The 22,157-nt window shown below is 38.0% G+C and overlaps 1 protein-coding gene across 1 annotated transcript; it reads left to right on the top strand.

The window, feature by feature from the left end:
* The first annotated feature begins 10,825 nt into the window (after positions 1-10,825).
* SRP19 (signal recognition particle 19) lies at positions 10,826-16,725 on the top strand. Its single transcript, XM_067315166.1, has 5 exons — positions 10,826-10,941; positions 12,817-12,892; positions 13,964-14,035; positions 15,206-15,317; positions 16,483-16,725. The coding sequence occupies exons 1-5, from the start codon at positions 10,901-10,903 to the stop codon at positions 16,614-16,616; spliced, it is 435 nt and encodes a 144-aa protein (XP_067171267.1). The 5' UTR covers positions 10,826-10,900; the 3' UTR covers positions 16,617-16,725.
* The last annotated feature ends 5,432 nt before the right edge of the window (positions 16,726-22,157 follow it).

Here is a 22,157-nt window from a genome sequence, read left to right as displayed (position 1 = left end):
TGGGAGTTGTTAACTTTCCATTATAGAAGTTTTAAGAAGAGGTTTAGCAAACATCTCTTAGGGATGGGCTTTAGTGTATTTCATACTGCCTCTGTGCAGAGAGATGGGCTTAGGTGACCTTTAGAAATCCCTTTCAGACCTACATCTCTCAGATACTACATCTAAAATGTTCAGCATCCATTAAGACCCTTTATAGCATATTTAAGAATATCCATGATGTTTGATTTACGTTAGCGATTAGGATACAAAGATATGTTTAAGCTTAACTATAAAAATGGATGCTGGAGATAAAATCCAGCACCCACATTATACGTTTTAAAGCCATTTTCCATTTTTCTGGTTTTGTAACGATGTCTAGATTAATGATAGCCAGATTTGGTTTACGCTGCTAAAGATTTCTGCTTATTCCTTTGTTTTATTTCTATGAAGTCACCACAGTAGGTAACAGGAAATTATTTATATCAAGTCAAAAAGAAGAAAAGTAAGGAGTAAGAGGGAACCAAGACTCATTTCACTGTTCTTCTAAAATGCATTACCTATCCTTCTCCAGATTTTGGCAGAACTTTTGTGATTTGCATGCAGACCTTTAGTTGTCCTTGAATTAGCTTACCATTTCCGGTACATATCAAACTAGTACTGAAAATCAATTTACTCTGAAAATACTCATAACGCTGATTTCAGACTGACTTACAGCTTTGTCGTCTTGATGTGAAAAGTGGAAACATGACCACCTTGCAAATTCTAATTCACTTTCTTAAATATACATTCATTTTAGTTTCTTGCTATAAGCTACATGTGTGCCACAGTTAAGGTTATTGCTCACTTTCTGTGAAAGTTCTTCTGACTAAATATTTCAAACTTTAAAAGGGAGCTAATCTGTTTTTATTTTTCATTTGAAGTTCTCCATCAGAGTATTTTCCCCTGAAAGCTTAAAGATAATTCTCAAAACTCTTTGTCAGAGATGCCAGCTTAAGAATTGAAAGCCTTGCCAGGATTTCCTGACATGCCTGGAATATTGTTTCAAGCAAGACTTGGCTTCAAAGTGCAAACATCGTTTACGCTGTATTCTTCAATGTGGACAAGTATCTGTGATGGCTTTGGGGAAGTTGGTTGCTGTGTCTTGGGCAAAGGGGAGAAAAGGAAAGATTTCAGAGACTCTCAGACTCTCAGCCGTCTTTCCCCAGGGATGTACTTTCATGTATTTCCCAATAAATTGCATAAACTACATAGGGAGAACAATGCCCACAAATTAATGAGATTTTATTTTGCAAGTATGCAAGCAGGCCATGAAAATGCAAAACTTTTGCCTGTTAATCTGACAGTCGAATTCTTTGATATTCACTTTGGAATATTTCCTAGCTGTTTCTTCCCCCTCCCCACCACACCCCCATTAGAGGTAAGGGAAATGGACATTACCAAGAAGACAATGAAGTTTTGTTAATAGGTTTCTTCATTCTTTTTAAGGGTAAAGTCGCATGTTATTTCTGAACTGAAGTAACAGTTTGCACTGTTGAAAGAAGTTTCTTTCTCCCTTCCCATGCTCCTGGCTGTGCAGTCCTCTGGCACTCATCTGACAGTTCATTTGGCTAATTCAACTCTTACCTGGCAGAATTGGTGGAGAAGTAGGATTAGTGCCCCCATTTGAATGGGTCAATGCAGGGTCAGACAAGTGCCAAAGGTAGCAAAAAGGAAGAGTAGGTTGAAAACAGCAAGGGCTAGTGAGAGGAAAGGCTGGGATAGCTTCCTTCTGTGGGTGCTGAGTGTTATATTAGATCAAACCATTACATGCAATTTCAACCTGACATGCACAGTTCAGAACTGTTCTTCACCCTAGGTTTTGAGACAGCAAAAGCAAATTTTTGCAAAATTTTTGCAAAAGCAAGGTTTTGGACTCTTCCACTGTTGTTCACTCTGAACTTCTGCCTAATAGCCCCCTAGCACATGGCATTTAAATACATTATGTTCCAGACAAGCCCTTTATCCTGGAAACTCTGACAAGTTTCTACATTAATCTGTAGTTTATGTTTGTGGAAGATATTTTTCTTCATCAGCACTTTTCCAAAACAGTTTTTGTGTCATACATAAACATCAAGGTGACAGTTTTTAAATTTTCAATGTTAAACTCAATGCAGTAAATCCATCCAGTAAATATATTTACTGCAGCTAGTTTTCTGGGAGAGGCTTGAAGGGGAAGAGAACACATCCCTTCCCTAATGAAGACAGTATTACTTATAGGGATGATTTGGAAATTGTTTAGGTGGACTCTTACAAGCTCCTGTATTCTCTTCTTGCTAGATGCCTCCCAAACTGTCTTCTCACCTTGCTCTCTTATTAAATAGTATGAACTGCTGTAAGAGTGTCTCTAACAATCTTCCACCTAAACATAACCTCATTTACCTACTGTAATGCCTTGCAAAATTTCATCCACCTGCCGGGCAGCTTTGTTCTTGACAAGACTGTGATCTGGATGAAGCTGTGAATCAGAAGCAAATTGTCAGTCAGTAAGAAGCATGACTTCCTCCACACGCTTAAAACTTTGAGGAATTTCTTGAGCCCAGATCACCCAAATGTGTTCACCCTTTGCTTCCACAGCCATCTCCTTTGCACTTTTAAGTAAAACAGTAAAAATGCCCACACTCTTTTTTCATTTCAAATCACATACAAAAACTTCACTTAAGCTTCATAGTTTCCTGTATGCAGAATAACAGATTGTATCTGTAAATGTGTTTATAGAGAATGGTAATGTAGTTAAGGTTGAGTTTTTAGTCAGAACAGTAAGTTGGCTGGTTATGTGTTGTGTTTGGTTACATATTAGAAGTGCAAGGGGATTTGGTGTGGGGCTGAAGGAGCTTAAGAGTTCACAACAGTAATGGAGGCGTCGGAATGAATTGGTAATATCTAGATGAATATAAAGTGTGTATTTAATACCTCAGTTTTCTGCTGTCAACTTTCAGTCTACCAGATGTGTTGTTTGCTTACTGGAAGACTGAGTAACGCCTCCCTAGCACAGATTTGCAAGTGATCTATTCCTCGTGAAATTTCCAAACAGTTCTGGCTTTATGTATTTACAAATTTCTGCCACTGTAAGATTTGAGAAAAGTCTTCTAATTTTGCTGTTTGTGAAAACATCCTTTGCTTGAGTGGCTGTGAAACTGCAATTAGGATATCATGAAGATGTAGAGGGGACTTGTTCACTCAGTGAAACGCACTTCTGACCAGAGTAAGAGCCCAGGACTGATGTACAAACTGCTTATTTCTTATGCCGTACTTTTTGGTGGGATTTAAGATGCATAAAGCTTGTGCTGGTTCTCTGCAAAGAATTGTCATCCTCTGAGATAGGATGCATTTTCCCACCTGTAAATACTGTTTCTCCTTAACAAACTCAGCCCACAATTATCTTTCCTTCAGTTTTGTTTGCTTCTGCCTGAGATGCATTACTGTTTATATCCTAACTCTGTAATTAATTCTTCCTTCAACTATTCTAATGTATTTTGTTTCACAGTATACTAATTCTGAATTTAGGCTTGCTATGCATAACTTATTACTTGCAGTGTTACATAAAATTTCCTCTTGATTGCATCTTGTCAGAGTGGAATTCTTTTCTTGGCTACTACTAAAAGTTAGGTGTCTGTTTGCTGTATTAGAAATATAATTTAATTTAAAAGGAAGTTGCTCTTAAGACACTTGGACAATGACAGAGTATATCAGAACTAATGCCTTAAAAACATTCAAATTGATTTTGTTGGTAGTCACGTTTCATATAAACAAAAATGGGAAATAAGCTCAGAGACAGGGAATTTACCAGTGGAGCTCTGTTTTCTTGCATGTTTCATTTTAAAATGAATTCCACAGAACAAAATCTACTTCTGCCACAACATAATTCCATTACCTCCCTCCATTATTTACCAGAGGTTCACAAAAGAGCTTATTTCATTTTGACTTTTAAGCACAGTAGAGACTCGGTTAACTTCAAGTCTTTCTTTTCCATAATGAATGCATTCTTTAGTCCCTGATTAGAGACTATTAAAGGACCTGGATTAGTTGAATTCCCAACATACAAACACACACATTTATGCACACATACACATGCATATTTTGCACCCTTCTGTTCACTTTAGGCTTTAACATATAGTTAGATCAGAAGCATTTAAACTAAAAAGATGCACTGTTGCTGAGTTAGTAAGATACTGTGTTTTCTAGTATTTGTAGCTCTCTGTTCATAGTTTAGAAGATGAGTTCTGATTTCAGGATTAATGAGTTTGGTTGGCTGATTTGGTACTTTGGTACTTTATTTTTGAAGTGTTCTAGAGAAAAATATACTTTTTAGTTTTAATTTATAAATAGAAAAGGAAATTCCCTTACTAGCAATTTTTAAAAAGCCAGATAACATTTTATAGCCAGAATATAGAAAAAAGCATTATTACTATCACCTGCAGTTTAAAGTAAGGATCAAGAAAACTGGGATATTTTGAGTGATTACATTTAATACCGAATGAAGGTAGCTTATGCCTAATTCTGTCCCTTCTCCTAAAAATCCTCTGTACAGAAGAGCATACTGGGGGGGTGGGGTGGGATGCAGTGTGGATATACAATAAACAGAATTCAGATTTGCTTGTGCATCTTAACTAGATTGTTACTAAGGTCTGTGGTGGCAGACACTTTATATGGAAGTAGCCATGGAAGAGCAGGAAGGTAGATGTAAAGATTAAGCCATAATATGAATGGCTAGAAATTTCCCATTTTTATCTGATTTTTTCCATCAGGTGAGGAAAGGGAGTTGTCACCTTTATTCTTAGAGTAATTGAACAGTTGACCAATTGTGATGGATAATTTGACACCCTTTAAGCGTTTTAAGTCATTTGGAAGCCTTTCAGACAGAAATCCCCTAGTTTAAATGAAAGCTATGAGTTCAGAGTAAATAGTGTATTATTGTGTCACGTGTGGATGACTGATGGTTCCTTTTGGTCTTACAAACTGACTTTGCACAGTTGTGACTTTGCACAGCTGTCAGCTGTTCCACAAGGCAAAAAAGAAAGGCCAAGGAACAATTGGATGTAAAACTGAGACTATACTTTTTTTCCCAGTCACATTTTCTTTGCAAATAGCAAGGAATTAGAGATGGGTAGAAATCCTTATTTTCTGTATTTGCATTTTGCCAATTCTTTTGTTGCCAGCTAAATAGAAATTGGATAGAGTCCATCGGCAATGTGGTGCATGCCAGTTTTCCCCCATATCTCAGAGAAATACTGTATACGGTGTCTGCAGTATTTTCTGAAGTCAAGGGTTGAGTCTAGGTAAGATATTCTAAAAGACTTTTAGTTCTGCATTAAGTACCATTCCGGAGTGCTGTTTCAAGGCAGCTATGGGACTGCTGCTGTTATGGTGCAGCAGTTAAGCAGATTGAAACAAGTAAGCCCAAAATAGCTTTAGAAATCTTGTGGATGTTTATGCCTTTTTAAGGATGCATGTGCTATCAGGATTATTTCTAGGACTCTATCATACTGATGAACAGAAGGGACTTTTCTGCTGAGTACTAAAGAGAGTAAGTGGTGCAATTGTCTCTTAAATTGTAGGATAGCCATGAGGTGGTGCTTCTCCAGAGACCCCCTATGGTAAAGGACAGGATTTTGGCTTACTAAGATAGAAAGAACTGTAGTAGTCCATGGATTTAAAATAATCACTTCTTTTGGGAAAGTGGTGTACACAGCATTCTAAAAGTACAATATACCAAGATGCTATGGTTCAGTCTGCATACTGAAGTTTCATGATATGTAAACACCACTTTTGTGAATCTAAATGAAGCACAGCATTCTTTTTTTTTCTTCTCTATACTCTTCAAAGTTATCTTTCAGACAGAGCTAGTTTACAACTGCCTACACTTCCATCTTAGTGTCATATTTCATGAAGTGTTTCTATTTAAATGGTTTCTTTTATTTCCATTTATTTTCCCTATATTTTATTTTAAAATACATTTTTTTGAATCCTTGCTTATAAAGACTGTGGGAAAATCCTTCTCTGCTCAACACTTCCTTTCAATGTCTATTGAACCAACCAAGATTTCACCCTGCATCCCTTTTCTTTGTTCTGCATTGTATCAGCAGTCCACTACAGAGGTGTTGCACCAATCTAGCTGAAAACATACCTCCTCTTGAATGATGCCACTAATCTGTATGTTATATACACATTTCTAGCCTATTTAGACTATACAGTGTAACACCAGGTCAGAGAAAACTGAACACCTAAGCTAGGCCTGAATGAGCTGATACCTGTACATCACTTCCAGTAATACGCAGAAGTATTGTTTTGGCTCAATCCAGATGCTTTTGCATGGGCAGCCACTTTCAGTTAGGGCATCTGGATTTATCCCAGGTGAAATGTACCAGGCTGTATCACAACCACTGCTGAATTTCTGTTTCATAATTTTACAGGCCCTTGATTATAATTTTTTGATAGTTTTTTTTCCCTGCCGCAGTCATAAAACAGGGTTTGCCTGAGCACACCTTACTCGCTGCCATGTGTGCTATGACAGATTTCTGTTTGAAGTGCGCGTAGTGCAATGTTCATTCCCTGCTATTTCCATTTCCACTGCGTAGTTGAGACATACGGAATGAAGTTATAAGCAGCTTTCAGAGACCAGTATCCCTGGTACTAAGCAAAGGCATTATTTGGAATTGTGAAGTTTTGCTTCAGACATACATGGGTCCTGTCCTCAAGAGCAATTACACCTTATCCTCACATTGATTTGAATGTTTAAGAGCTGCCAGGTTTTGAACTTTATTGCTTAATTACTGAATTTCTGATGTCAGGGACAATAGATATTTGGAGAGTGCCTGCTCCTTTTATATGCCTGAGTTGGTGTGTTTTGTGACCTACTTATGTCTTTGAATTCTTCAGGCTGGAAATATGCAGAATTTAAGTTTAAAATAAATTTCTTGTGACACTAGAACAAATGTAGTGGCTGGATGCCATATACTCAATGTGATGGTTTTATAGTGATGGTGGGGATTAAACTGACATGTTTGTATCTAATGCTTCATTTTAGGCATGTTAGTTTCAAGATACTGTGAATTCTAGCACCAAGACATGAGATTGGTATGTAAGAATAGGATATACAGAAAAGAAGACATGCTTCCCTTGTTGTGGTCAGCCATGTATGCGATATAATTCAATCTGTAACTCGACAAACTCAATTTCCAAGAATTGTTTATAATTTTTTCCATCTGAAATAGACGTGAAAAATCCTTTATGTCATCACCACAAATACTTATATCGGCTAAGTAGCTTCTGTGCTATGTAAAAGTAAGTTTAAATATTATTTTAGAAGAGAAATCATTAATCCACATATGTTAATGTTAAGAAACTATATAAATTCAAACAAAGGAAAAAATACCATGCAGTTATCAAATATAGCAACATTAAACAAACAAACATATAAAAGCTTTCTCAGGATCCTGAAATAAGTGGGCAGACTGAGAGCAAACTTAATATGCAGTAACAGTATCAGGCCACTCACAAATTGCAGCTGTGTTTGCTGCCATTTTTTATCTAATGTCATAGCAGTTTCTCAATCTGTTGTCTAATAGCAGTCCATTATGCACCAGAAAGTGGTCTACAAAGTAACAGAGAAATTAAAAACGTTGCAAAAATCTAAGAGAAAAAAATGGCACAATGGAGAAATAACTTTTAGTATTTGTTCATTAAGTTTTAGCCTAATTTTTATTAATTGTATTTGAAACTGTGGAAATACCAAATAAATATATTTTTTTTCCCTAAAAGCATTAGGTAGTTCTTTTATTTAAACTCTGCTAGAGCATTGTTTTTCAGAAGGAGATCTAGGTTTATACCCTTTTGGGGGATTCAAGACCGTGTGTCCCAGGTTATGCATATTGTTATTTGAAGAACAAAAATAAACTGCAACGAGCTTGATGCATAACATGGTTTAGTGATGAACATGTTTAATTTAGAGATCAGACGATGAGTATGCCATGCATAGATATTGGTACTAGGACACAATGAGTACAATGAAATCTACTCTGTCCACAGCTTATATTGTATATACAGTCATGGAGGGTTAAATGTTGTAAACAATTGTAAAACAACCCACCTTCTCCCTGAGCACAAGTAACAGCCTGCAGCCTGCTGTTAGGGAAGCACAACCCTGGCACTGCAGGGTCTCATTGCCATGCAGCACGCATGCAGGCAGCGAATGCGGAGCAAACGGTGCTGACCTGCCCACCTCCCTCCTTCCCTGCCCTACTGCTTGTTTTGCTGAACGGAGGTCACAGCAGCTGGCCCAGCCTGCTTCTGCCACCCTGACTGAGGCACAGGTTAAGCACTGACAAGTTGGACAACAGCTCCCAAAGTAGTGGTACTTCTGACACTGTTTAGTTGGTGGGGATCTCAACAAAAGTCCCATAATAGACACGCGTGTGTGTATGCAACAGAGACTTGAAAGAATAGTATTGTACTAAACAATGCTGGTAATTCTTTATCAAGCTAACAAGATGAGAATGTTTTGTTGTTATAAATTAACAAAAAATGGCCATGTGTTTAAATACATAATTATTTTTAATAATTACCTTTTAGAGAGGTATGTTTTTCTTCCCAGCATCTGACAGCATCACACAAAAAGACTGTGCCTGTCTGTTCTTCAGCCTTGCCAAATGCTCCATGACTTCACTAGGTTATTCTCTATCAACAGCACTGCTAAAGCATCCTGTTATTCTGTGCTTTTCATGTTCCTCAAGCAGGTCTTCCATACATTTCAGTGTCAAGAAAATCTTTTTTCAGTTCTGATGTCGTCAAAGATATCATGATTATAATTTAAAGGAGTTCATCATTTCACTGAAAATTTCTTCTATATTGTTTTGTAAAACAGTGATGTAGTGAATTTTATACCACTTATGAGATCTATGCATCAGTAGAAAATAACAAGCTGTGTCTTTTTTTTTCTTGAAAACAGAAAATAGTCAATTGCTGTGTTTTATCCCCCTTCAGAAAAATAACACACGTATTTTTTAAAGAACTCCATATCAGCCAGCTTGATGGTAATCAGGGATCACTCTCTGGAAATCGGTCTTCAGCATGGACAACTATTGGATCAAAAGCTTCCTTCATAACTTGACTCAGCTCGGTTTGTGTAACTTTTCTTTTTGTTATCAGCTTATCTTTCTAAAGAGCTGCCAAAGCTTTGCCCTGATCTCATATAGCTGCAATCACATCTTTGAAAGCTGCTATTGCAGAGACCACACAGTTGTATTTCTCTTCTGTAGTAGTTTGAACAGTATATTCACATCTGGCATAATGAGAGGAAAGATGGAAAGAAAGAAGACAACAAAACTGCTCACCATTCAAAAGAATCAGTGGCCCAAATAACTCATGACTGGGTGCTAAATGCCACCTTGATTCTTTCTGAAGCGTTTCCATAACTCTTCCAAGTTTTCATGAACTGTCCTTACAGTTCTTCCCTGGAAATTCCATTGTGTTGCACTCGGTCTCAGCATCCTCCTATTCAGTACTTCATCTTGGACAGCCGTATGCCTTTTTGAGGCAGAAAAAAATAGGAGAATGCAGAAAAACGTGCAAAAATACTTTCAGTTCTTTGTGTGTTCTGGAGCATAGCTGCTGCATGAAAAGGTTTAATTGGTGAGTGTAACAGTGCACAAAATGTACCCTGTGGAATTTCTTTTTCGTTAGGGCTTGCACTCCATTCAGTCTACCCATCATCACTGCTGCACTGTCCTACAAGCAGTAGGTTTGTACACTTCATGTTCATGAAGGACAGAGTTGATCGCTGTTGCCAAACCTCTGGGTGGTCTTTCACTACTGAGACTGCACAAAACATTCAACAGGAACATCACCCTCTAATAGACAGCATAATACTGTTACTACCTGTGATCACAAAACATAGTAATCATTTTGTCAGCTTGAACTGAAACTTAAGTTTGCTCTTTGAATGTCACCCTTGATATGGTCTCTGGAAACTTAACATGTGCAGAATAGTTCATTTGGTATAACTGAAGTGTCCTGAAATGCTGGCAAATTATTGTAAAGGTTTCTTAGTACTAGATCATCCTCACATAACATTTAAAATATTGACCAAAAAGTTTCTGGCTTCAAAGATCTGGATCAGCTGTCATGCCCTTGGGTACATAGGCTGCATGAGCCACAGTTTTAGCACTGAAACAATCTTTGATAATGTGTCCCATTCTTATCAACATTTTGGTCATGTCACTGAATTTCACACCAACATGTGTGAACGGCATTGGCTTTTCCAGGAAGTTGCAGTGAAACAGCATTTTGCAGGTGAGATGCTGAGCTTTCCGTGCTTTGCGAGTCTTTAAGTCTCCACACTCAGAACTGCTGCACAGTATTACCCCCAAAACCCACATGCAGAAGGCCGCACACTCCTCCTGGCGGCCGGGCGCCATTTTTAATGAAGCCCCTCGCAATGAAACGTCGACCTGCTGGTAGGGTTCTTCACTTCGCTTTTGCCGTTGATAAGAACGCAGCCATCGAGCTGAGGCGACCCCCAGTGTTTCACTTCCAGTTTCTGCTCAACGGTCATCGTGCTGAGCCTGTTCTCCACCAGAAACCTTTGGTTTGTTCCCGTTTCCAACAAGCGCTTCGGCTCCCCCCCGCGGCGGGAGGCCGCCGCTGCCGCCGCCTCGCGCCCCTCAGCAGAGGCGCCTGCGCAGCGGAGGACGCACGCGCGCTCTGCCGCGAGTTACGTTGCGCTCTCCTACAGGCTGGCGCGCTTTAGGGACAGCAACGCCGCCCAATCGGATGCCGGGAGTTCCCGTCGGAGGACAGGAGGGGGCGGGATTTCTGGTGTGGGGGGCGGGGTGACGCGGCCAGACCGACGGTAGTAACGGCTGGGAGTGCTGTTGCTGCCGTTATTATGGCCGCTGCCGCCACCACGTCCCCGGTTGATAAGGAGAGGTAACGCGGATTGTGTCCTCCGGTCCTGCTCCGCTGCGGCCCTCGTTTCGGAGGGCTGTCGGCCCGCTCTACCCCGTTTGCTTGAAGCGGGCCGAGGGTGGGGGGTACGTTGGGCCGTAGCCGGGGGCGAGTGGCTGTGCGAGCCCAGGGCGCTGTGCTGGTGGCGGCAGTCGGGAAGGGGCCTAAGGGGCGGGGGGGCAGCGGGAGCGGGGGGTCAGGCGCCCTCCCGTGCTCTCCCTCGGCGCTGCGTCGGCCGCGCCTCCGAGCCGTCGGGCTGCTTTGGGGGCTGCCGGTTCGGAGCGTAGTGCGCGATGGGCTTGTTTCCGCTGTCTTTTGTTGGGGGGGGGGGGGGGGGTTGCGCTTACCTTTAAGCTATTCGTATGAGGAATATTTTAGCTGCCTGTGACAGGTTTCCGTATGTAAAAGTGAACAGGTATTCTAGATGTTCTGCGTGAGGTGCTGCGGACTTGGAGAATTGTATTTTGTTGTTAATATTTCTATTTTGCGTGTCTTCAAAGATTAGTTACAAATATAATATGGCTAACGGCCACGTATTGAATTTAGTGTTGCTGAAATGCTTAGTCTCCCCAAGCACTTTTTATAGGGGTGACTAGAACTCTGTTTTCCAGGGGCAGCATTCAGGTGTGCAGCCCACATGCTCTGCAGCAAATCGAGGAACCTACAGGTATCACTCACCTGTGATTCATTGCAGAGAAGGTTCAGCTTGTATAAGGGTGATATGGGGGAGATTATAATAACTCATTTATTTGTTGATGTAGGAAGTGAAAATTTAGCCTTTCCTGATGCTGGAATGCTTGATGTTGCACTACCTTATTATTCTTTTAACGTAATGCATTTAAACCTCAGAAGAAGTAAACTGAGGAGGAGATGGTGGTCAGTGCAGTGTGTTGATGGTTGTGAATTTCAATAATGAGGTTAGAATTTTCTTGTGCAGATCTCTGCCACTTGCATAAAAGCAGTAGCTGTTCTGTAAAAAGGGTTGTAAGTAATAAGAGAAAATATCAGTTCAAGGGTATTTGGGAGTAGAAGAGTAATGAGAGTTGAGATGACTGAGGCTGATTTCAGGGTCAGAAAGAGATGTTTTCTTGAGGCAGACTTTCTCCTCAGAGATGTTTCCTTTTAATCCCCATCAGTGACTCCTTGTCGGTCTGCAGCTCACTGAATACCAATCTGCTCTAGATAATTTGCTTGCTTTCTGCTTCCTTAATCTCTACTCTGCTAGTATTTCTGCCTGATGAGAAGTAAGAGTGAGGTTCAGTCACTCTGGTCCTTACATATGCTTGAAAAGGGTTGAATCTTTTGAAAAATCTTAACTCTGCCAGGTTTCTAGGCATAGTTTTTCAAAGGCTTTGTAACCTGACTAAATTTGGATAGTTCTTTATGGGAATAGGGAAAAACAAATCCATGATAAAAATGCTTTTTTTGCTTTTATCAAGAACTTGAAATTATTCAGCAGTGAGGGTATTATAACCTTTCAAGGAAAGCTTCCATAATTCTTCTGAGTGAAATGTATATATTAGATTTTAGCTTTTGAGATGCTGTGGGTGGAAACATGGTCTTTCAACCTCATTTTTTTTCTCAAAAGCCTAGGAGATAGCCCCTTCCTTTGTCCGCATCCTGCTCCTGAAACTGGTGTCTTGCAAAGATGGTTTCAGCCAAATGGTTGCATAGTCTCTTGAATAACTGAAAATGGGATTTTGCAATGTCTTGCTAATTAGTCAAGGAAAAATAACTGGCTGTTCTAAACTGCTGTGGAAACTTCTGTGTTATAGAAATGGGCTGTCTTTGTTTTACAATTGCAAAAACAGTTTAAGGAGTTGATATTACTTAATCTTGCAATGTTTTCTCTTCTAGATTCATCTGCATTTATCCAGCATATTTAAATAACAAGAAGACAATAGCAGAAGGAAGAAGGATACCTATAGACAAAGTAATTTGTGGGTGGCAGGAAAATACAATGTTTTGCTTTGCAGTAGTATGTAGGGAGTTGGAAAATAAAGCTAAATCTCAGACAGAGCTGTTCATCTTACCTATCCCTCTCAGCAAGTAGACTGATAACTGGAAATTATAATGCATTTGAAGATAATTTAGTGTCAGCATGTGAACTTGTTAGAAGAGCACTGGGTTGAAGTCTCTGCTTTCATGTGAGCAATACCTTTGGCAGGAAGATGAAGTACTGAAAACTAATACGCTTGATAATCTACTACAGAACTTACTTGCTGAATTTAGAAGTGATACAGACAGCAGTAGTAAGCTAATGCTTGTGTGATTGGTGATCTGACTTATCTGATCAAGAAGCAGATTATGTTTTTTTATTATTGTTTTTTTACTACTATCAGAAAAAACAATCCTAAGCAGTGAAAGAAGCCTTTTATATTCCCAGAATTCTATACTATTCTATTCTAAATACTATAAGGGAGTGAGATTATTATAACTATTTCTGGACACATTAAAAGCAACATCTACTAAATCTATGTACCACGTGCATTTTAAATTCTGTCCTTGACAGCAGCAAAGGGACAAAGCACAGAATATGGGTATATTAAGATAAGTTCCAATCAAAATTGTCTCTATGGGAGGGATCTGCTATCTTGTACCTGGAGAACTTCTGTTCTTTTCTTCTCAGTCCTTGCTATATGTTTACCATTATTGATTCATCATTCTTGGTTTTTTATTAGTATTATAGATGTTACTTCATTTCACTTATTTTATCTTAGGCAATTCTGTTACCTTCTCCCCTGTCCTAAATAATTCTGTGTCATCTCTTTCCTGTTTTTTTCTGATGTCATCTTTACTTTTTCTTTCTTCTTTTTGATGTTTCCTAGACTGTAGAAGGGCTCATAAATGACTCTACAGCAGATATGTCATAACTTGAAGTGCCTTGCCTTTCCCCATCCACTTTTTGTAGTTGCAGAGTGTAGGGTGGGAAACCTTGAATCAAACTATTGCTATGTAGGTAATTCAGCATTTAAAAATGAATAACTGTAACATGTTTCAATAGGCTGTTGAAAATCCGACATCTACAGAAATCCAAGATGTGTGTGCAGCAGTTGGATTCAATGTGCTTGTAGAGGTAATAAAAAAAAAAAACTTGATATGGGTCTCAGTTTTTCTTTCATTATGTCTTTTCTTACAAGCAAGGACAAACTGTAATTGAAAAGCTTTGGTCATCAGCCAAGATGCTTGTTTTCTTTGAGCAATAACTGAACATAATGCTTAAATAGATGTTGGAAAACTGTATACAAGGCAAGAATCACATATCTCAAAGATAATGATGCTTTTAGCCTATAAAAAAAACTGTAAAATATATACATATATTTTATGTGTGTATATATTTTGCAACCTGGAACTATACAAATTAAATATTAAAAAGTAGCTCACTTCTAGTGAAAGATTATTAATTTTTGGAAAGAATGTCCTATAGGAATAGGATTCTGCTGCATGAAATCTTCAGGGTCTTTTGAAACCTCTGTGGAAGTCATGTTTTAGCCTAAGAATGTTAGGTTTTCAGTACTGCAGTAATCAACTCAATACTCCTTGGTCTTTAAACAGTTTAACTTAGTCACCTGTCTTTCTTAGGGAATGAGTCTGTGTTTCTAGAGAGGGAACTTCTTTCACAGTTTATTCTTTTCAGAATTAATTATTAATATAAAATGTTTCTGAATTTTCTATTACATTTTATTAAAGAAATTAGGTCTTCATCAAAGAATTTAATGGCTGGCATCCAAAAGTCTGTACAAAATCACTTTGCTTTTCAGAAGAAGACTAATATATTCCTGTTATTGCACCCAGCCTGTAAAATAGCCAGCACAAGCAAGAAGCCTGTAACATTGTTCTAACAAAAATGAAAGATACAAGTATCCAAAATCAGTGGGCCTCAGCCTCTGACCCATTGATGTATTGTCTCAAGATGTTCCAGAAAGGTTCATGACATGGAGATGAAACAAAACCTGTGTCACTGTGATCCAGATTGGTGGAACAGTACAACAGTCTCTGTAGCAAGTTATTCAGTAAATTGGCTGTAACAGTGCTTCTGGAAAAGTTAAACTATTACTTTGGATTTTACTGCACTGGCTAAATGATGGATGACGCTGATGCAGAGTTGTGGTTCTGGTTTTGATCTGCTCAGAAGAATTCCATGCAGGCTGCTGTGACTTTCATAGCTTGCCTGGAAAACTTGCAGAGAAAATCATTCCAGTACTTCATATTCCTAGTAAAATAAGTTTCTCTTTTCATATGACAGAAAAATAAGATGTATCCTAGAGAGTGGAATCGTGATGTGCAGTACAGGGGTAGAGTACGAATTCAGCTCAAACAAGATGATGGCAACCCATGTTTACCTCAGTTTCCAACACGTGAGTAGAGCATCTGGGTTAGATGCTTTAACTGTTACTAAAACAGGAAGGCTTTGTTTTTCTTGTATTATTGGCTTGTTCAATGAGTTTTATTATTACAAATTTTGGAACTTAATATCAAATAAATTCACTTGTTTAAGTCAATCAAATAAAGCAAGGGAGTGGAATCTGTAAAGTGCTGTTGTCTTTGATCCTGCTTTTTTTCTTCATGCTTGAAATGAAAGTTGAAAAGGATTTGGAGGAAAGTTGCATGATTGCTATAGTGAACAAAACAACCATTCAGTTTTGTTTGTTTGTTTTTGTGGGGGTGGGGGAGAAGGGCGTCATTTTTCAAAACGGGTGTTGGTATTAAAATGGCTAAATTCCACCTTTTTCTTAGGTTACCTGCATTAGTTAAACATCAGTACAGGTGACAAACTGATAAATTACAACACTGAGTGTGTATTTATTTTCATAAATTAAAAATAAATTGGGAGGGACCCTGAAAGTTCCCTAATTTACTTGTCATGCAAGATGAGCTATTCTTATTAATTAGTTAGTAAACAAATAAATGTGGCAGCTTCTGCTTTTTTTTTTCTTGGTAAGTAATCAGAATGTAAAAGGGAAGCAAATAAATATCTGAAGAAATATATATGAAAGACAGCAAGTAGAATGCTGAATTTAGAATGGCCTAAGAATGCTGTTGGTAAGGAGAATATTTAAAGCTGTGTTCCTGGTGGGAGATGGTAGTGTCTTTCTAAAGATGCTTGTACGTGTTGTCTGGTTACTCTGTGCCAACTACTTTTGGCTGTTGGAAAGTGAGGGAGAGAGTCATAGGAAGGGTGTAGATGCTTTGGAGGCTGTGAGGTCGTGTGCCACTGATGCAGGCAATCAAAGAGGGGATACCTCAGTCTTGATGGCTGTGCAAGAGAGGTTATAATCTGGTTTAAATAATGACAAGGTTCTAGTGAGCTGTGACACTTTGTCAGTCCTGTGCTTAAGAAAAATCTGACTAAAGCTTTGCCCAAGCTTCCAGCTACATGCAGAAAGTAAGAAGGAACTCTGCATTTTGTATCTGTTTTAACAAAAATCTGAGCTGGGACTGAAGATTCTAGCTTTCAAAATGATGTGAATGTTCTTAACATATGACATATGCATTGTGCACTGTTTCTCTCTTTATTTTTAGGTAAATCAGTGATGCTGTATGCTGCAGAAACCATTCCCAAACTGAAAACAAGAACACAAAAAATGGGAGGTAGCGAACAAAGTCTCCAGCAAGGAGAGGGAGGCAAGAAAGGCAAAGGGAAGAAAAAGAAATGAGCCCACGACTGTAATAATCATTACTTTACATAGGTGTACTTACTACAGATACGGATGGATGCATTACTGATTGCAACTTTGAAGTGAAAGATATGGGGGGGGGGGGGGGGGGAAGAACAGGTGAAGCTGAATAGAACTGCCTGCTTTTTCCAGAACTGGAATGCATGTAACTGCCTCATCTCTGTGTCACAGAAAATCTGTCTATCTTCACACACAACCTGCAAGTCTAAAGCTAACATCCAGTTCTGAAAGTGGAAGAACATAAGCAAATGGGGTGGGTGGGAGAATTATTCTTTCCAGAAGAAATATGCAGTGTTATTCAGCTTAAAAAAAATCTTATGCAGACTAGATACCAGAAAACTAATTGCCTTAGTATACCATTTCTCTATGCTAGTTAAGTGATTATCTTAATTCTGCATGGTCTGTATTGCAAACAGAAAAATGCACATGAGTGAAATTGACTCTGTAAGCTTCCCTTGCTAATTCTCTGTCACAACTGTCAAGTGTACTAATAAAGGCAACAAGTTAATTTTGAAAAATCTAAGTGTATAAAATACTTTTGTCAAAAGCATTGATTTCCCTCTCCCCCCCCCCAGCCTGCTTAATGATGCCTGTGACATACTATAGGGATAATATTTTAACATTTTAAGTTAGTTGAACAAAATAGCTGCTCTTTTTTGTCCTTTGTAATGTAAGATACCATATTACATTTCAGGTTGTTTGAGAGCTTATGAAATGTACTTTCTACCTTTAATCTCTAAAATATTATTTCAAACATCTGAGGTTCGCAATATCTGCTAATGTAAAATAAAATATTATGTTTTATAGATGTGTAGCCTATGGACAGGGGCAAAAGGTCAGCCATTTGGAGAAGCTGAGTTGGTCAGAACAGCTGTCAGCAACAAGGAGCCTTATAGAAGAAATCAAGAAATACACTGTGTAAGTTAAGTGAGGGATGATTTTAGTATAAGGAGACTGAAAAGGAAACAGCAATACCTGTTCTCAGTTAAAAATTTCCTGCATGAGTTTTTCTAATCCTTACTATATGAAAAAAAAGTGAGCTGAATGCTTTCATAAATGAGTACTAGAGGAAAGTTACCAGATTATTTTGATAAATTCTCTATGTGGGGATGTTCTCTCTTAGGGTTTGTCTTATCTTTATTTATCAGGTATGCTATCCTATGGCACCACCTTTTTCCCCCCTATTTTAAAGATGAGCAGCATCCAAAACTCATCTAGACATTTAATGACTATTTTTACTAGAATAGTCAGAATTTACTAAAGTAATGAAACTTGATAAAGGGTCTTACTGGATATCCTTGCTCAAATTGCTAGTGCTTGTAGTTTGGGTTTTCTTATAATACTCTTATTTCTTGTTCTAATTAACTTTTTGGCTTTTTTTGCCTTTTTAAATTTTTTTAATAGCTTGGTAAGTTACTAGTGCCCCTTGAAGTTGATATTGATAGGTGCTGATAGTGCAACTACATAGAGCCCTCTAGTTGTGAATAGCTCAAAGTTGGTTGTATTTTCTGTCTGTAATATTTTGTAAGAGCAATTCTTGTATTGCATTATTTAATGAAGAAGAATGCTGTGGTCTCATTCTCACTGCAGTTGTGCAAAATACGAAAGCTGTCATGAAAAAGTTCCTCAGATCAAACCCCTTTACAGTGTGGGAATAAAAATATATAGGCTATGTGTAATAGAATGATTTGGGAGAAGATATCTTGTGATCTAGCATGGTAACATATAAACAAGTTTAGTTGTTTCTGCACCCTTAACAGTTTACACATACTACCTTTGGAGAATCTATCCTTGAAAACACACCTAAATTCCAGGAAGCTAGTTAACTGGCATTTTTCCATGGGCTAATGCAATGCCATGTGGTAGGAAGAGTTGGCGTATTAGAAAACAAGTGGACATTGGCCGGAGACTGTTACTTAGCTACTTACACTCTAAACAATTAGGAAAGTGTTAACGGTTATTTGCAAATTGGGAAAAAATAGTAAGTGATGTATTCAAGAAAGACTGGAAAGTATAGTCAGTATATAAATGACCATAATTCCTCACAGATTTGGGGGCTTAAATTATTCCTGGCTCCTCCTGATAGTCCAGTAACTTCTCTGAAACTTTATTTTTCAGAAAAGTGAGAGCTCTCTGAAAATTACTTCATAAGAGAGAATAACTCAACTCCATAATGTTAAATGGTAAATGGACTCTTACGAAGTTATGATAGTTATGCATAAGTATTGCAAGTCACAGCTTTAGGCCATTGACATTTGAAAAATATGGAGGTCAAATCATTGGGTATCTGTTTGCAGCAGTCATAAATTGAACATCTGAAAAATTTCTGTGCTATGCTATGTGGATTAAGGAAGGATCTTAGTTGCATTGCTTGCCAAGTTACCTCATCAAAGAAACAAAACTAGTGAAGTTATTTTAAAACATAAGGATCTTATAAAGAAACTGGGAAAGATTTCTGCAAAGAGTAATATTAACACCATCTTAAACTGTGATTTAATCAAATGAACAACGAAAGCTGTCAGGGTATTTGGGGTAAAGCTGGGGGGGGTTGCTGGTTTTTTTTTGTTTTTTTTTTTTTTAACAAATTGCACTCTACTAGGAAATCAAATAACTGCTGCCATTAAGGATCTAAAGTCTGCGTGGGTTTTTTTGCCACCTCCCTACAGTGAGCTTATTTTGCTTTCTAGTTGACTTCAGTAAGTACTCTTGTGTGAGCAGTACAAGTTCTATAAATGAAGGATCAGAATGTTAAACACAACTCCCCTTTTCCTGCCTTAGCTAAGTTTACAAGCCCGTCTTTCATGTCTGGGTTTTTTTCTTTCTTTTTTTTTGGGGGGGGGGGGTGTCTTTTTTTTTTTTTTTTTTTTTTGACAAACTGAGTTACTTAAATGATAAAAACAAGTGGGTCGTGATACTAAGTCAGATTCTTGTGCAGGTCTACCAGTTCCATTTCCTGCTCTCTTTTCTTTTATAACTGCCCCCCCCCCCCACCCAAGAAAAAAGAGAACAGGAACAAGAAAAGATTGTTCAAGTCTGATCGGTGAAATGGAAGTCTTACTTGTACACTTCAACATTATCATTTCCCTTTAAAAATTTGAATACAATATCATAAAATAGAATGGAATTGACATAGATACAGCTGATCTAAGCTGTGTTTGGTGCAATTTTGTTCCCTCTTTTTATTGTTAGTAACTCATATTTATAAAAAATGTTAAGCCCTACAGGATTTCTCAGAACTTGAATGTGTTTCTTCAGTCTTTTTTTTTCTCTTTGTTTAGAAAGATGGATCAGTTTGTTCAGTACCCTGATATCTATGGCATTACAGTTGTGAACATATTGGTGTCTTCAGACCATTTCTAGTGTTGCAAGGAAAGTGTCTTCTGGCCTTTTAGTTGTGGAAAATGAGACAGTAGGACAGTTCCGCATTATACATAGTCTATTTGGGGACTGGCAGAAATGGAGGTAGGGAGAAGGGCACTACAAAAACACTGGAATTCTTGATCTCAATTCTATCAATAGAAAACCAGCCTATTTCAAAAATTGGCTGGTAATGGACATCCCTTTAAGGTGTTTGGTATCTGGCAATCTTGTTGTTTAGTCTGTCTAGCTTTTACTGTCTTCTCTGAGAATTTGCCTAGAAAAGTGGAATTATTAAAATAGCACTAAGGAGAACTATGGTTTCCTCTAGGTGGCAATATTAACAAAGACAGACATGCATTGCTGGGTGGGAATTTACTCTGTATCTCTGAGATGAGCAATATGGATATTAAAGCTAATCTCTCTCTTGAATATACTAGTGTAGATATTTAAATATACATACTTGTTATGTTTCTGTGTTGGTATTTCAGTACCTAGAGAAAGATTAAATTTTTGAAACAGACATGTGAGCTCAAAATCAGTGTCTCTAACAATTTCTATGGCAGCAGCAGATAGGAAAACTGACAAGAGGCGTTAAGTAGCAGATTTGAACATGCAGGCAAACAACAATGAAAGGAATAACTGTAAAAATGAGAATTTAGCACTGTTGTGAGGTAGGTGCTTCTTTCAGATTTATGGAAGGGAGCAAGTAGCTGATTAGCAGAATCACAACCACCATCATTCAATTCTGGATGTAAAGTAGGTTTCAAATTGTATTTTGAAACGTATTTTAATTTGGGAAGTGATAACATATTACCATATATAATTTTTCACCTTCAGTCATGAAGTAGATTTCACAAAGGCCAAGATTTGAGAAAATAGCTGTTCTTAAACATCTCTGTATATATATTCTGTTCTTGTTGTCTGTATGCTTAATGATTGGCGCCTTTTAGCCAATGCTTTCTTTTGGGGCAGCCTATGTATACCTATCTGTGGTGTTTGTGTGTGCTGTACTGAGAGCATGAAAGATGGGAGTGGCTCACTTGTTTAGTTCTCTGTCTGTAACTGCAGATATAGCTATGTCTTAATGTAATTCCTCCTGTTACAGGCTGGCTTTCATTAGGCTATTTTATCTCTTGGTATAGGTTTTTAGAGAGGGCTTTTTTGCCTGTTTTCAAGAAAAAAAGGCTTAATACAAATGCTGACTTCATCTGTCCCTTTATAACTTTTGAGTCTGTTGATAGATTTGGTTGAAATGATGCAATGATGTGGGAGTGAGCAAACTCCAGGTAGGAACTGAGTAGAATGCAATGAAGTTCTTTTTCTTATGAAACAGCATGTGCTGTTATCTTCTCTATCAAGGTTTTTTTTTTTCCAGATAGCAGAACTTGAAATGTTTAATTGAAGTCTTTAGGCTTTCAGTATTCTCCTCCAAGGATGCAAGAATAAGCGGTAGGCATATAAGGTGGTTTTGTTTTGTGAAATTCCATTGCCTACAGCAAACGCATCCTTCTGACAAGTTGCTAAATTCAAAGAAGTTCCTCTTCAGTTATTTTTACTTTACTATTTCTTGAGTTCACAAAGTCACCTGAGTTTCTTGCTCAGGCACTTCTTACTATTTTACGGACCATGAAGAGAGATCTGTCCTTCACAAGGCTATGTCAGTGTGGTTGTACAACTGAGGATTATCTTAGTGGTTTTCAGGTTGTTACTCCCCAAGTACTGCTTCATACCCTCACACTGGCTGTAGAATTTCTCTGGAAATGAAAGACTGAGGTTCACTCTACTTGCATGCTTGCAGAACATGCGGTGTACAGGAAATACTTATGTGTCTCTGAATAATCACACATCTATCAACATAATTTTCCCACTAAGATTTGCTACAGGAAAGAATATATTTATTATATTCTTAGCAGTAGTGGCAACTTATTTGAAATTATTGTCTTTTCTCTGTAGTCAAATGATTGTTTAGCCTAAATATACTATTTAACATAATTCTGTATAGTAGCATGACCTAGAAGAATTTGTCATTTATTTTTTTTAAATCCTGTTCTTCCTTGTGTGCATAAGGAAGTTATGGTTGGTTGAGTTTGAAATGGGGGGAAGATTAAGGAATTAGTCATAATATTTTTACATTGATTCTCAGGATTTTTGTACAAAGTA

Source organism: Apteryx mantelli, chromosome Z (genome assembly GCF_036417845.1).
Source record: "Apteryx mantelli isolate bAptMan1 chromosome Z, bAptMan1.hap1, whole genome shotgun sequence".
Taxonomy (NCBI): domain Eukaryota; kingdom Metazoa; phylum Chordata; class Aves; order Apterygiformes; family Apterygidae; genus Apteryx; species Apteryx mantelli.
This window is presented reverse-complemented; position numbering and strand designations above follow the sequence as displayed.

Bases quoted from the DNA above. Each gene is read 5' to 3' on its own strand.
- SRP19 (XM_067315166.1), top strand. From the start codon at position 10,901: ATGGCCGCTGCCGCCACCACGTCCCCGGTTGATAAGGAGAG. The intron at 10,942-12,816 runs GTAACGCGGATT...TTTCTCTTCTAG, and splicing joins TCCCCGGTTGATAAGGAGAG to ATTCATCTGCATTTATCCAG. The intron at 14,036-15,205 runs GTAATAAAAAAA...TTCATATGACAG, and splicing joins GATTCAATGTGCTTGTAGAG to AAAAATAAGATGTATCCTAG.